The sequence below is a fragment of a genome, unplaced genomic scaffold, assembly GCF_019419815.1.
Source record: "Pyrus x bretschneideri cultivar Hongxiangsu unplaced genomic scaffold, Pyrus_bretschneideri_v1 Contig269, whole genome shotgun sequence".
Classification (NCBI taxonomy): domain Eukaryota; kingdom Viridiplantae; phylum Streptophyta; class Magnoliopsida; order Rosales; family Rosaceae; genus Pyrus; species Pyrus x bretschneideri.
In genome coordinates, this window is record NW_025999578.1 from 1 (window position 1) to 15,674 (window position 15,674).

A 15,674-nucleotide genomic window follows, 5' to 3' on the forward strand; every position below is an offset into this window, starting at 1 on the left:
TACTTTATAAAGCAAAGGGACTGAAGCAAGAATTATAATGTAAGAGTAAACTAGTTACATAACTCGTTCATATTGTAAGTTTATGCAACTAAATTTGCTTCAACAAGTTTCATGGTTTGAGGAACTTCCTGTTGTAATCGGTGATATATTAGTAGAGGATGGTAACTCTATTTAATGTTGGTGCCGGACGCTGCTTTTCCTTTTGAAATCCCGGCAAGGTTTTTATTGAGGGCCACTGTTGCGCACGTGTATTCGATTTTCGCACTTTCTATCAAAAACATTTTGTTTTCGGAAATTTCCTGATTTCTTTTAAGACAAATTTCCTGGTTTTAGGAAAACCTTGAGTTTTAACCTTAAAATTGTCGAGTCATTTAGAGAGAGAAGCCAATAAAACTTACTAGAAGCAGAGTGGAGGCAAAGAAGCTCGATAACTTGAGATCCAAATATGAAGGTGGTCAGCTGGTAACTGCACCATTTCATTCACCACTGTGATTTCTGAACGGAAATTATACGGAAGAAGAGCAACAACAATATCAAAAGAAGAAAACCCAGAAAAATGAAAGGGACAGCGTCCTTAATCTTACTTGTCATCGATGAAGAAAGATTCGTCCAAGCAAACTATGTCATCTTCTCCTCCTCCTCCTCCTCCACCTCCTTCCATCTTAAATATCCGCTGTAGGAACGTGAAACTCGTTTCTTGCTTCTTCCACGACGAGTCTAATGTCTGTGTAGGCGCCGGCTTCTGCTTCTCTATGAGTTTTGTGCTATTGTACTGTCGCTAGCGACGACACAATTGAGTATTTCACTCGTTCAACAGGCCGGAATTACTGGTCAATTTGGATTTCGAGGGTTTTAATATATATTTTTTTTTTAGTAATAAATTTAAAAAGATTTTGGGAAGTATTATTGACATTCTAAAAATTTTATTCTACATTCCTTATAAATGTATTTTTCTTTTCTAATATAAAAAATTTGGAGTGTAGAATAAAATTTTTGGAGTACAAATAACAATTCCTAAGACTTTAATAGACTTTATAATTTTATATGGATTTTAGAAGATTTATATGGATTTCAATTATGATTTTTGTAGATTTGCATGGATTTCTTCTCTGCATTTCTTAGGATTTTGAAAAAAAATGAAAATCACACGCAGGGCCATCGATAACACACCACGACCAAGATCAGGGCATGCTGGCCGCCACGTAGAAGTGACGTACCCATGTGCACAATGCGGAAGCTAAGAAATAATAATAAAAGTACGAATAAATAAAAATCAAGCTAAACACTGCGTAAATAACATACATGTGCAAGCGTTAGTGTGAAAAGCAATGTTCAGAGCACGGAAGACCGAGTGCAGTCTGGGAGAAACAATACTAAATAAACACACCCAAATGTGGTCCTACACTGGTGATAATCTGTCAGATAAACCGAGAAATCCTCTGGGGAGCCACCAAAAATGCTAGCCAAATTAGAACCTGGAGGGGCGCAAAACAGAAAGCGTGAGTGGGCAAAAACAAAGCTTTTCAAAAATCATTTCATAAACAAAGTTCTAACCCCTCGCCGTAAAACCTGTATACTTCCCAGAAAATAGAATATATACGTATATATAAATCATGCTCAGAAATATGCCATGTCAAATGCCTCGAAATAAAATGCAAGTACTTAGGTAATGCCAATCAATACCATGTAATCTGTCAACCGGAGTCACCTAACGTGACTTGTACGGCTGAATCTAGAGCTCAAATCTCCAACTCACTAACTACACCTGCACACGAGTCGGAACCACCTAAAGTGGTCTGTACGACATGACTGGGTGTAAATAAGTACGCTCAAGTGCTACGATCACGTGAAGATTGGGCGAATAATCGCGAATCACCTACGAGTTGGAACCACCTAAAGTGGTCTGTACGGTAGGACTATGCACTTAACTTGGATCCAAGATGAACGTGTGGTGCGAGAGGTGAACATCACGTGAAGGACTGTGCCCAACTTTGGGCGGGAGCATTAACATCGGGGGTACAGGTTATGAACTCTCTATGCATCTCATATCACTACTAAACATAACATAAACCATAACTTACCTGGCACTTACATGTGTGTCCGCAACACCAAACATATATATATATGCAACTAATAATGCATAATTAAACGGGCAAACATAATGCATGGCATATAAAACATATAGACGCTTCATTTCACTTTCTGGGAAAAACACAAGTATATAGGTATATACGGAAAACCAAAAGCCCACTCACCGGTATGTAGAAGGGTCGTAACCCCCTTGCCTCGAGTGACTACACTCGTCCTCGGGATAGGTCTCACCTACATGCGAAACAACTATAAAAACGTTAATTTTAAAGCACATAACCAACATTACGAAATAACTTCTCATACAATGCTCAAATAGGGTGTATGAATACACCAACGTGATCTACTCAACCTCACAAACATCCTTATATTTTTAAAATAATTTTCTGACACCGCACGCTCCCCCACGCACCGGCCAAGGCACGGCCACACGCATCGCCCACGTGCAGGCACGTGCCTGGCACACTAACGGCGTCAGTTGACGCCGTCAGGAATATTCCGTTAAGTCTAACAGATTCCGTTAATGCCGTTAGGAATATTCTGTCCAAATTGATGGAATATTACGTCATCTTCTCCAGCCAAACTCCGGCGCTGTCGCCGTGGCTGGAAAACCGGGAAAACTTCCAAACTTCGTATCTCACTCGTTTTTCACCCAAATTTCACGAAATTGGTACCAAAATGAAGCTTACAACTAGAGGAACAAATCCTTACCATCTTTCAAGCACTAAAACCAACAGAATCTCGCCGGGAAAACTCCACCAAATCCGGCCAAACATGTAACTCACGATCCCGACGTCCAAAACCTTCAAACGAACCACCCCGAGCCTCCTAAGGACCTCACCAAGCTTCCTACAAGCTTGAAATTCCCAAAGTCACAAGAATTGACGTGTGCATGAACAATACCCCGATTTACACCTCTCGGGTTCGACGTGAAAATGAAGGTTCCCTTACTTGAAATGGGTATGGTTGAACTCCTAAGGACCTCACGAGCACAAATATGTAGTTTGTGTCCTCGATCTACCACGTTTTCGAGTGATTGAGTCCTTGTCCGTACATATGGTGAAGAAAAGAAAGAAAGAGAGAGAGACAGACAGATACGGGATAGGGCAGAGAGAAAAGAATGAGTGTGGGTGTGTTCGTGGTCCAAAATCAACCTACCAAATTCCAAAAACGACCACACAACGAAACAAACATACTAGGGGCAAAACCGTCATTTCACCCCTACTGTACGAAAAGTCCAAGATCAGCTGTCACAACCTACCCACCTTAAAAAAATTTTGTCCCGAAATTCATAACAACCATTCACAACAACCACTAGCGATCAAAGAACAACCGAGGATACAAATCTCTCATCCGATCTTCAGTTTCCCAAGTTGTGACATCCCACATCGCCCAGGGGTGTGATCCTTATATGTATATCCCATCCCTACTTAGCACAAGGCCTTTTGGGAGCTCACTGGCTTCGGGTTCTATTAGAACTTCGAAGTTAAACAAGTAACGCGCGAGAGCACTCCCAGGATGGGTGACCCATTGGGAAGTTCTCGTGTGAGTTCCAAAAAACAAAACCGTGAGGGCGTGGTCGGGGCCCAAAGCGGACAATATCATGCTACGGTGGTGGAGTGGGCTCGGGAAGTGGTCCCCCCCAGGTCGGGATGTGACAATTTGGTATCAGAGCCTAACTCTGGTCGCGTGTGTGCCGACGAGGACGTCGGGCCCCTAAGGGGGTGGATTGTGACATCCCACATCGCCCAGGGGTGTGATCCTTATATGTATATCCTATCCCTACTTAGCACGAGGCCTTTTGGGAGCTCATTGGCTTCGGGTTCCATTGGAACTCTGAAGTTAAGAGAGTAGCGCGCGAGAGCACTCCTAGGATGGGTGACTCATTGGGAAGTTCTCGTGTGAGTTCCCAAAAACAAAACCGTGAGGGCGTGGTCGGGGCCCAAAGCGGACAATATCGTGCTACGGTGGTAGAGTGGGCTCGGGAAGTGGTCCCCCCCGGGCAGGGATGTGATACAAGTAGCCTCCTCTGCAGTATGATTCCTCCATAAAACTTTCACCAAATTCACAGTCTTTTTCCTCAGAACCTTTTCTTTCCAATCCAGAATCGTCATTGGTTCCTCATCATAGGTCAAATCCGGATTAATTTCCAAGGGTTGATGAGGTATCACATGCGACGGATCCGCAACATAATGTCGAAGCATAAACACGTGAAAACCGTTATGTACTTTAGCTAGCTCAGAAGGTAACTCCAGCCTGTAAGCTACTTCACCAACTCGTTCAGTGATCATGTACGGTCCGATATACCTGGGACTCAACTTACCTTTCTTTCCAAACTGTACAACGCCTCTCCATGGTGAAAGCTTCAGAAACACCCAATCGTCAACCTCATACACACTGTCCGTAGCACGCCGGTCCGCTAAACTCTTTTGTCAATCCTGGGCCGCCTTCAGGTTAAACTTGATTACCTGAACACTTTGAGTAGTCTCCTCAACAATCTCTGGGCCCACCAAAACTCTTTCTCCGACCTCTGACCAACACAAGGGTGTGCGACAAGATCTACCATACAACGCCTCAAATGGTGCCATGCCGATACTCGAATGAAAGCTGTTGTTGTAGGCAAATTCCATTAAATCCAACCACTTGTGCCAAGCATCGCCAAACTGCAACACCGAAGATCTCAACATATCCTCCAACATCTGAATAGTTCTCTTTGACTGTCCGTCTGTTTGAGGATGATATGTTGTACTATAGAGTAACCTCGTACCCAAAGCTTCCTGAAAAACCACCCAAAATTCAGAAGTAAATCTTGGGTCACGATCCGAAACAATACTCACAGGAACACCATGGTACTTCACAATCTTCGAGATGAACAACTCCGCTAATCAGCCCAAAAAATACTTCTCCCTCACTAGAATGAAATGTGCTGACTTAGTAAGCCGATCAACAATCACCCAAATGCCGTCAAAACCATTATGCGTACGTGGAAGCTTGTACACAAAATCCATAATAATGTTTTCCCATTTCCACTCTGGAACGGGAAGCAGCTGCAATAACCCAAACGGCTTCTTCCATTCAGCTTTAACTTGTTGGCAAACAGCATACCTACTCACATACTCAGCTATCTCTCTCTTTATACCCGGCCAATAATAAAATGGACGAATGGTATGATACATTTTAGTAGTTCCTGGATGCATCGCATAAGCCGAGATATGTGCTTCATCGAGAATTGCTTTCTTTAAATCCAAATTATTAGGCACAAACATCCTACCCTCCTGCATCAGCATGCCATCCGATTCACGAACTCTGAGATCTCTCTTCTTCCCCTGATTTCTTGCTTGGATTATTTCTTGAGTTTCCTCATCAGCTACCTGAGCTTCAAGCACCCGATCAATTAAAATTAGCCTAACTTGAAAATTAGCAAGTAAAGCCACCTCTTGGTCTTCTGCCTCCAACCTCACTCTCGTGGATCTTAAGTCAGCTAGAAGAGGAACGCGACTAGCGTACAACGCATTGATACGGCCCTGAGACTTCCTGCTAAGTGCATCAGCAACCACATTTGCACGACCAGAGTGATAATCAATCGTGCAGTCATAATCACTAAGCAGTTCCAACCACCTCCGCTGATGAAGATTAAGATCCCTCTGCGTAAAAACATACTAAAGACTCTTATGATCTGTAAAAATCTTGCATTTCTCTCCATAAAGGTAATGTCTCCATAACTTCAGCGCAAAAATAATGGTTGCTAACTCCAAATCATACATAGGGTAATTCAACTCATGAGGCTTCAATTGTCGCGAAGCATAAGCAATTACCCTACCATGCTACATCAACATGCATCCCAAACCATTCAAGGAAGCATCACTATAGACCTCGAAATCACCACTATCGTTCGGGAGTGCCAAAACAGGTGCATAAGTGAGACAATACTTCAACTGTTGGAAACTCTGCTCACAATTATCATCCCACTCAAATTTAACATCTTTCCTTGTTAACCTCATCAGTGGTAAAGCAATCACAGAAAAATCCTTAACAAACCGTCGATAATACCCTGCTAAACCAAAGAAACTCCTCACCTCAGTGAGGGTTCACGGTTGCTCCCACTTCTCCACAACTGCCACCTTCTGACGATCCACCAAGATGCCCTGAGCTGAAATGACGTGCCCCAAAAATGCTACTTGATCTAACTTAACTGACACTTGCTAAACTTAGCATACAGTTGGTGTTCCCTCAACCTTTTCAACACCAAGGTAAGATGTCGAACATGTTCAGATTTAGATTTAGAGTACACCAGAATGTCGTCGATGAAAACAATAGCAAACCTATCCAAATATGGCTGGAATACCCGATTCATCAAATCCATAAAAGCACTTGGTGCATTCGTCAATCCAAATGGCATAACCAGAAACTCGCAATGAACATAACAAGTCCTGAAAGCAGTCTTAGGGACATCTTCCCTACTAATCTTCAGCTAATAGTATCCAGACCTCAAGTCAATCTTGGAGAATACACAAGCACCTCGAAGTTGATCAAATAAATCATCAATATGCGGCAATGGATAACGGTTTTTAATCGTTACCCGATTCAATTGCCGGTAATCAATACATAGCCTTAAAGTTTCGTCTTTCTTTCTCACAAACAACACTGAAGCTCCCAATGTGAAGTACTAGGCTGAATAAAACCCTTATCCACTAATTCCTGCAACTGAACTTTCAATTCCCTCAACTCAGCAGGAGCCACATGATAAGGAGTTAAAGATATAGGATTAGTACCTGGAAGCAAATCAATGGTGAACTCCACGTCTCGGTCTGACGGCAAACTAGGTAAATCCTCAGGGAAAACATTAGGAAAATGCCTAACTACCCTTACATCCTCCACACTACTAAGAGCAGCATAGTCCAACACCACATGAGCTAAGTATCCCTGGCAACCTTTCGATAACAACCTTTTCGCTCGCATAACAAAAATAACGCCATGTCTCATCCCACTCTGCTCGCCCATAAAAGTAACCACAGGTAATCCAGGACGATGGAAGGTAACCACTTTCCCGTAACAATCAATATTGGCACGATTGAAATGCAACCAATTCGTGCCCAAAATCACATCAAAGTCAATAATATCCAACGGGATAAGATCAGCTGGCATAATAACATCCTCCACCATCACTGGACATCCTGGGTACACACAATCAACAATACATTTCTCCCCTCTAAGCATAGCAAACTTTAAATTATACTCTAGAGGTGTAGGGTGAGGTTGCGTCACTTGAGCAAATGTATGAGAAATCACATAATGTGTAGCATCACACAGTCAATTAATACTCTAGCAAAATAACCAAGGATATTTAACGTACCAATGATCAAGTCTGGATTATTTTGAGCATCCTGCAGAGAAATATTGTGAATACACCCCTGGGTCTGCTGCCGTCCACCACGACCTTTGCTCGTCTGGCCACCACGACTCTGAGCACCACGCCCCTGACTGGGCTGACCAGACTGCCTTAAAGATCCCGCACTACTCGTAGTAATCTCCCCCTACTAAGGCTGTCCTCCCTGAAACCACTGAGACCCACCTGCTAGAACTGAAGGATACGTCATATAGCCACCAGAATACTGGGGATAACCACCCTGAGAATACAGATCCTGGGGATATGGATATTGTCCTGGGGCATAAGGAACAACATCACTTTGATAGTAATAAACATCACCACAACCCGTCTGCCCATAACTACCAGGACCAGGAACCTGCTGGATCGGTGCAGCTGGTGGCAAGAAAGTCTGCTGGGGCCTCTGCTGACTTTGCGGACAATTTGCAGCCCAATGTCCCATCTGCCCACAAGTGAAGCAACCACCACTGCCTCTCCTGCACTCTCTTATGTGTCAATTATTACACATGCGACAAACTGGAGCTTGTCCTCTACTAGCATCACCCTGCCTCTGGCCTCTAGCACCATCAGCAAATCTACCACCACGAGCCTGACCAGTGGCACTGAAACCACTGGTAGAAGAACTAGAACTAGTTCCACCCCGCTTAAAGCTCTGGGCCCTGCGAGGTCCGAGAGACGCCTGACCCTTGCCCTTGTCATCTTTCCTCTGGTTACCATCTTTTTCTTCCTCTTCACTCTCGCTGGGCATGTTCTCGGAATCCTCAATCCTCAGCAGAATCTCATAGAACTCCTGGTAGGTGTCACAAGGGGTAGTGGTCGCCATCAAACGCCACTTCATCTTAGTGCCCAAACGGAAACGATGAAGCATCTCTGTAGGAGGCACAAACCTTCTCCTGTCAAATTTCTCTGCCTCAACTCAGTGAATTCCTACTCTTTGCAGTAAATATACTCAGGAGGCACAAACCTTCTCCTGAACAGCTTTCTGAACACTTCCCAATCAGTCATCTCCTCTGGGGATAAACGACGAACCTCCTGCTCCCACCAGGATGCAGAATCCTTACCCAAAACCAAGATGTCGTCTCAACCCACTTCTCAACAGGGAGATTCCCCTGATTATGCGGGACACGAAAGGTCTTCTCAATATGTTCTAGCCACCGTTCTGCTCCCTCAAAGCCCTCGTGGCCCTCGAATTTATCCAGCTTCAGATTGTACATAGTCTCCAGACGAGTCTTCTTGGGAAGGCGGAGCGCTGACTGAATAGATGTAGCGATAGCTTCCCCCAGCTGAGCTATATCGGGGAAACTAAGCTTAGCCGAGCGACGTGGTTCCCTACGAGGCGGCATAATTCTGACAGAAGACACCAAAACAATTAGAATACTCACAAAAATACAGGACTACCAAACCTAGGCTCTGATACCAAACTGACACACCCCGACCGAGATCAGGGCATGCTGGCCGTCACGTGGAAGTGACATAACCATGTGCACAGTGCAGAAGCTAAGAAATAATAATAAAAGTACGAATAAATAAAAACCAAGCTAAACACTGCGTAAATAACATAATGTGCAAGCGTAAGTGTGAAAAGCAATGTTCAGAGCACGGAAAACCTAGTGCAGTCCGGGAGAAACAACACTAAATAAACACACCCAAAAGGTGGTCTTACACTGGTGATAATTTGTCAAATAAACCGAGAAATCCTCTGGGGAGCCACCAAAAATGCTAGCCAAACTAGAACCTGGAGGGGCGCAAAACAGAAAGCGTGGGTGGGCAAAAACAAAGCTTTTCAAAAATCATTTCATAAACAAAGTTCTAACCCCTCGCCGTAAAACCTGTATACTTCCCAGAAAATAGAATATATACATATATATAAATCATGCTCAGAAATATGCCATGTCAAATGCCTCGAAATAAAATGCAAGTACTCAGGTAATGCAAATCAATGCCATGTAATCTGTCAGCCAGAGTCACCTAACGTAACCTGTACGGCTGAATCTAGAGCTCAAATCTCCAACCCACTAACTACACCTACACACGAGTCGGAACCACCTAAAGTGGTTTGTACGACAGGACTGGGTGTAAATAAGTATGCTTAAGTGCTACGATCACGTGAAGACTGGGCGAATAATCGCGGGTCACCTACGAGTCGGAACCACCTAAAGTGGTCTGTACGACAGGACTGTGCACCTAACTTGGATCCAAGATGAGCGTGTGGTGCGGGAGGTAAACATCACGTGAAGGACTGTGCCCAACTCTGGGCGGGAGCACTAACACCAGGGGTGCAGGTTATGAGCTCTCTATGCATCTCATATCACTACTAAACATAACATAAACCATAACTTACCTGGCACTTACCTGTGTGTCCCCAGCACCAAACATATATATATATATATATATATATATGCAACTAATAATGCAAAATTAAACGGGCAAACATAATGCATGGCATATAAAACATATAGACGCTTCATTTCACTTTCTGGGAAAAACACAAGTATATAGGTATATATAGAAAACCAAAAGCCCACTCACTGGTATATAGAAGGCTCATAACCCCCTTGCCTCGAGTGACTGCGCTCGTCCTCGGGATAGGTCTCACTATATGCGAAACAACTATAAAAACATTAATTTTAAAGCACATAACCAACATTACGAAATAACTTCTCATACAATGCTCAAATGGGGTGTATGAATACACCAACGTGATCTACTCAACCTCACAAACATCCCTATATTTTTAAAATAATTTTCTGACACCGCACGCGCCCCCACGCACCGGCCAAGGCACGGCCTCACGCGCCACCCACGCGCAGGCACGTGCTTGGCACACTGACGGCGTCAGTTAACGCCGTCAGGAATATTCCGTTAAGTCTAACAGATTCCCGTAATGCCGTTAGGAATATTCCGTCCAAACTGATAGTATATTCCGTCATCTTCTCGAGCCAAACTCTGGCGCCGTCACCGTCGCCGGAAAACCGGGAAAACTTCCAAACTTCGTATCTCACTCGTTTTTCACCCAAATTTCACGAAATTGGTAGCAAAATGAAGCTTACAACTAAAGGAACAAATCCTTACGACTTTCAAGCACTAAAACCAACAGAATCTCGTCGGGAAAACTGCACAAATCCGGCCAAACCTGCAACTCACGATCCTGACATCCAAAACCTTCAAACGAACCACCCCGAGCCTCCTAAAAACCTCACCAAGCTTCCTACAAGCTTGAAATTCCCAAAATCACAAGAATTAACATGTGCATGAACAATACCCCGATTTACACCTCTCGGGTTTGACGTGAAAATGAAGGTTCCCTTACCTGAAATGGGTATGGTTGAACTCCTAAGGACCTCACGAGAACAAATATGTAGTTTGTGTCCTCGACCTACCACGTTTTCGAGTGATTGAGTCCTTGTCCGTACATATGGAAGGAAAATAGAGAAAGAGAGAAAGAGAGACAGATACGGGATAGGGCAGAGAGAGAGGAATGAGGGTAGGTGTGTGTGTGGTCCAAAATCAACCAACCAAATTCGAAAAACGACCACACAACGAAACAAACATACTAGGGGCAAAATCGTCATTTCATCCCTACTGTACGAAAAGTCCAGGATGTGCTGTCACAATCAGATCATTTATGATGAAATCAAGCAGCTGTGACTCAAACAACTCCAATTTTCCAATGTGTGTTCAGTTATGGGTCTCCTTTGTCTAACTTTCCTTCATTCAGTCTAGTAGACTGACCACAAACCACAAGCATATTCACCATGGTAGTTTCGTTCCCTTTCAATCCCATGACCACCATTCCTAAACTTCAATGCACACTCTGGCTTCCTGCCCTTCCAGTACCCACCAAGCATAACATTAGAAACCATATTTCATTAATTTCCGGCAAGCTCCACTTCCCCACAACAACAATACATATGAATCAACAAATTTTGTACATGTAACACAGAGTCCACCCCAAAACCAGAAAGTATAGCTATTGGGAACAAAGCTCGGCCCAACACCGAACTCACTGAGTTTGTACAAGTTGTGTGGGTTTGGGTAATGGAGATTATGATGATTTTTGGCGATTTGAGGTGATTTTCCATTGAAAATTGGCTTTGTCTGAGGAGAACATGGGAGAAGAAAACTGATTGCAGCGATATGTTAAAAAAAAATATTGAATCACCAGATCTCAGGTAGGGCAAAAAATGAAGGAAGACTGTTCCTCTTCTGAGAGAAGAGAGAAATTTTTGGTCTTGAAATGAAATCCTAGGTTGAAGGTTGGATTGTTGAAGGCATTTGGTATTTATACCATCACCTTCAAATCCAATAAAATTCATCACTCATTAAAATCTAGCAAATCTTTGGTGTTTTGACTATACCTAGACATGTGTGGACATTTTTTAAATCTTAATCGACTACCCCTGAATTTGAATGTATTTTTAAAATCCTCTTAAATCCTAATTTGACTACAACATGATTTCAAAATCCTCATTTAAAATCCTAATTGAATACTCTCAGATTTTAAAGTCTATTAAAATCTTATCAAATCCTAAAGCAAACAAGAGCTACAATCCAAAACACAAAGGAAAAAAAACAACAAAAACCATGATCTCTAGCAGCGAAAAGACCACTGCCGTTGCCGTTTCCACCGCAAAAACCCTAGTACTTTTTAGGCCCACTATTAATATTAGAGGACGTTTGTTTGCTCTCACTGGCTGTTACTAGACTAGCGGTGTTTGTTAGGCCATCTCCAACCGAAGGGTCCAGAGGGCCGAAAATAGCCCAAAAACCGTCTCCAATCGAGGGCTAGGCAGAGGGTTGTGGAATCTGAGAGGGCCCCACGGAATCAGAGAGGGCTAGAAGGCTGGCCAGAAAAATTGGAAATCCTGTCGGTTATAACCGACATGAATGCTTTGATTAAATTTTTTTTTTTACCGTTTTATTATTATTTTTTATCTATAAAATTTTTCCTATAACTTCTATTTTTCATTTTTTTTTGAAATTCTATTTTTTTCCTATAACTTTTATTTTACAAAATTTGTTTCATATTTTTTTTTTAAATTCCATTTTTTCCTATAACTTCTATTTCACAAAATTTGTTTCATTTTGTTTTAAATTCTATTTTTTTCCTATAACTTCTATTTCACAAAATTTGTTTCATATTTTTTTTTAATTCTATTTTTTTTTAATTCTATTGTTTTAAATTCTCGCTACTAGAGATCATGATTCTAGAATAACATATTAAAATTTTATTACAATCCAACGGTTGGATCCTTGCCAATTCCCAAAACTGATTAGCGGTTAACGTTTTATTTTATGAATTTACAAATCAAATTCAGAAAGATCTGTACGTCGGATTCCCAATCTGTAAGTTCCTATATTCTTCAAATATTATGTACTACAAAGTAACAAAATTTGGTGACGATCCAACGGTTGGATCGTCGATTCACATAAATACCTATTAACATATCGTAGAGAATTTAGGTTCCAACGATCAACCTACATCATTCAAATATCAAGACTAAATTCAAGACATTCGACATAGTCTAAAAATAGCATTGGCGGCCCACTGGCCACCCGCCGCCGTGGGTGGTGGTCGGCCGCCTCGACTCACCGGAAAATCTAACTATTTCCAAAAGTTCTCAAACTTCACAAAAATGAAGATCTCAGTGAGTGGAGCAACTTTCATACCTACCACGAAGTCCAAAAGTGGACGGAAGATGGTCAATTTTGCCCACAAAGCCGGCAGGTACCTAAAACTTCCTGACGTCGATTCGTCGTCTACGGTGGTCCAACGGGGTCAAGGTTGGTTGGGTTTTTCTCCTGGGATGATGAGCTACAAAGCGCAAGTGGTGGCATCGGCCATTGCTTTGCCTATTTGCCGAAAAATCGAAAAGGGTGGCCGGAGCACTATTGATTTTCGTCAACTTTCATGGCCTCCAACCGCCACATACCATGTTTAATCAAGGTGGTTCTTGGGTGAGTTTTGTAGAGGAAATGAGAGTTTCAAGATGGTGGTGGTGGCGTCGAAAAACTTCATCGGAGTTGGCCGGAATCGGTCTTGGAAGATGGGTGGTCGTAGAGGTGTACAGACGGAACCCACGGGAAAAGCTCCCAGCTTTGCCCCCCCTCCTTTTTTTTTTTTTTTTTTCTTTTCTTCCTTTTTTCTGATTTCTCACTGGTCCTCCACCCCTTTTAATTTGATTGGTCCCTTTTCCTCTTTACTTAAGGGTAATTAGTTAGTCTTCCCACAAGGTGGGAGTTCAAATAATTTAACTACCTTTAAATAACCAACTTCAAACGTCCGTAATTATACCGTTATAATTTGAACTCGCAAACGGCTTTCACCTATGCGTTCGTAGTGACAAGTACTACGAGGATATGCTAAAAGAATAAATCATAAGTCACTGTAACCGATGATCAATGGAAGTCAAAGTCTTTGCCTCTAGGGCATTTTCATAAATTTACGCTTCTAAAATTAATAAAAATGTAAAATTTGGAACGGGTTGTCACAATCTATCCACCTTAAAAAATTTTGTCCTCAAAATTAAAATCAACTAGAGATGTATAAAAGAGAATGATCTTCCGTCACGATTAGGGTGCAGTGATTTCTCTTTCATGCCTCAAAACTCAAACTTTCATTCTCTTTCAAAACAATGCTACATTATAAAATCTCTTATGAAAACATCAAGTCAAAATAGATATATTTAAATCAAAATTGAACATTGAAAGTTTCCTCCCACACACTCGTAGTTTTACCTAATCTGAAGGTAAATGTATAATAACATTGGGTTAAGCCCAACAATAAGTAAATGACTAAATGTAATCGAACGAGGGTGCAACATTACCATCTTGTCCCTCATTGGAGAAATATCCATACATTATCTGAACAAGCCTCAAGCGTGCTCACACACTACTTTCCCAAGCAACATCATCAATACTATATAATTTCCGTGTCACAATTTCCATCATTCTAATACTTACCCACAACTCTCTGCTACAACTCACATATTGCTACCATATCTCAATTGATGTCGTACTCATAACCAGGAATGTAATCTCAGTTACACATAACTCTAACAAAGCTAAGTGTCTAACAATCATGTACCAAGCATAAAATCTTTGTTTATCGATTCCAATGGTATTATAACTAACTATGAATACAAACAACTAAAACAAAGATAGTGATATATTACAACCATAGTACTCGTGGGATGAACAAAAATGCAACATGTCCACTAAAGTCTGAGTAATTCGCTTCAGTCAAATCTTTAGTTTATGGGTGGAAATATGATACTAAACAACATCTCACTTCTATCTTAGTTGTCTTTACACGTGTCTTGCTGTTGAAATTCAACGTCCATTTTAAAGAAAGAATCATCACCAATACCTTAAACTTTGAGGCTAAGAAAATACTACTTTCCACTTAAGAAAAACTACCACCAATTGGAACATCATATAAGCGTATCATTGGTTTTGCATCACGATTAATGAATTTCACATTCTTTACACATACAACATATCTTGAACTGAGCATATAAAAGGATACTTCCTAACTCCATTCATATAAAAAAATGATTAAAATCATTTGAACCATTTCTTGATAGATTAAAGGTAACTCTATATCGATACTCATATTTCCCAACTAAATAGAATATGACAGGCTGAAAGTGTGCGAGAGTAGATACACAATAGTGCACTCATAGATGCTAATTTAATTCTACTATTGCCTCTGACAGAACTTAGCTTGTTCCAAAAAGTAAATGTAATAAAAAGTTCTAAGATCAATGAAGATTTGGACACACTTTTCTACATAAGAGTACCAATCAGTTTTCCAATGAAAATAGAAATTGTTAATTCTAGGTCATAAATATGATGATTCATCTTTAGCGGTTCTACCACTAAGAAACATAAGTGTTAACATACTAAGAAAGTCTGAATCCGAATCGCCTTGTCACATCAATCGACAATCACCATGCATCATCAAAATCTCCACAGAAAAGTGTCATCTAGCCTTCGAAATAAGGTGATGACTGTTGACTTTAGGTCAATGAATAAGATGGTTCGTTTCAAACGGTTCTAATCGTTGAAAAATAAAAGCAACACTCCGTCATGTCGCCATACCAACTTAACAATGTGGTGGTATCCGCGTTAAGATTTTTGGGATATGACGCCAAAAGTATACGTCCTCGAAATGAACAATACTACTAACCAACTCTAC

At 41.5% G+C, this 15,674-nt stretch overlaps 1 protein-coding gene across 1 annotated transcript; it reads right to left on the bottom strand.

The window, feature by feature from the left end:
- Positions 1-398: 398 nt before the first annotated feature.
- On the bottom strand, positions 399-834 carry LOC125478829 (methyltransferase-like protein 22; the record flags this gene model as incomplete). The annotated part of the gene is given in 2 exon segments (XM_048587470.1): positions 399-466; positions 585-834. Coding segments are annotated over 2 exon segments (145 nt in total), but the record flags the coding sequence as incomplete, so codon positions are not given.
- Between the last annotated feature and the right edge of the window lie 14,840 nt (positions 835-15,674).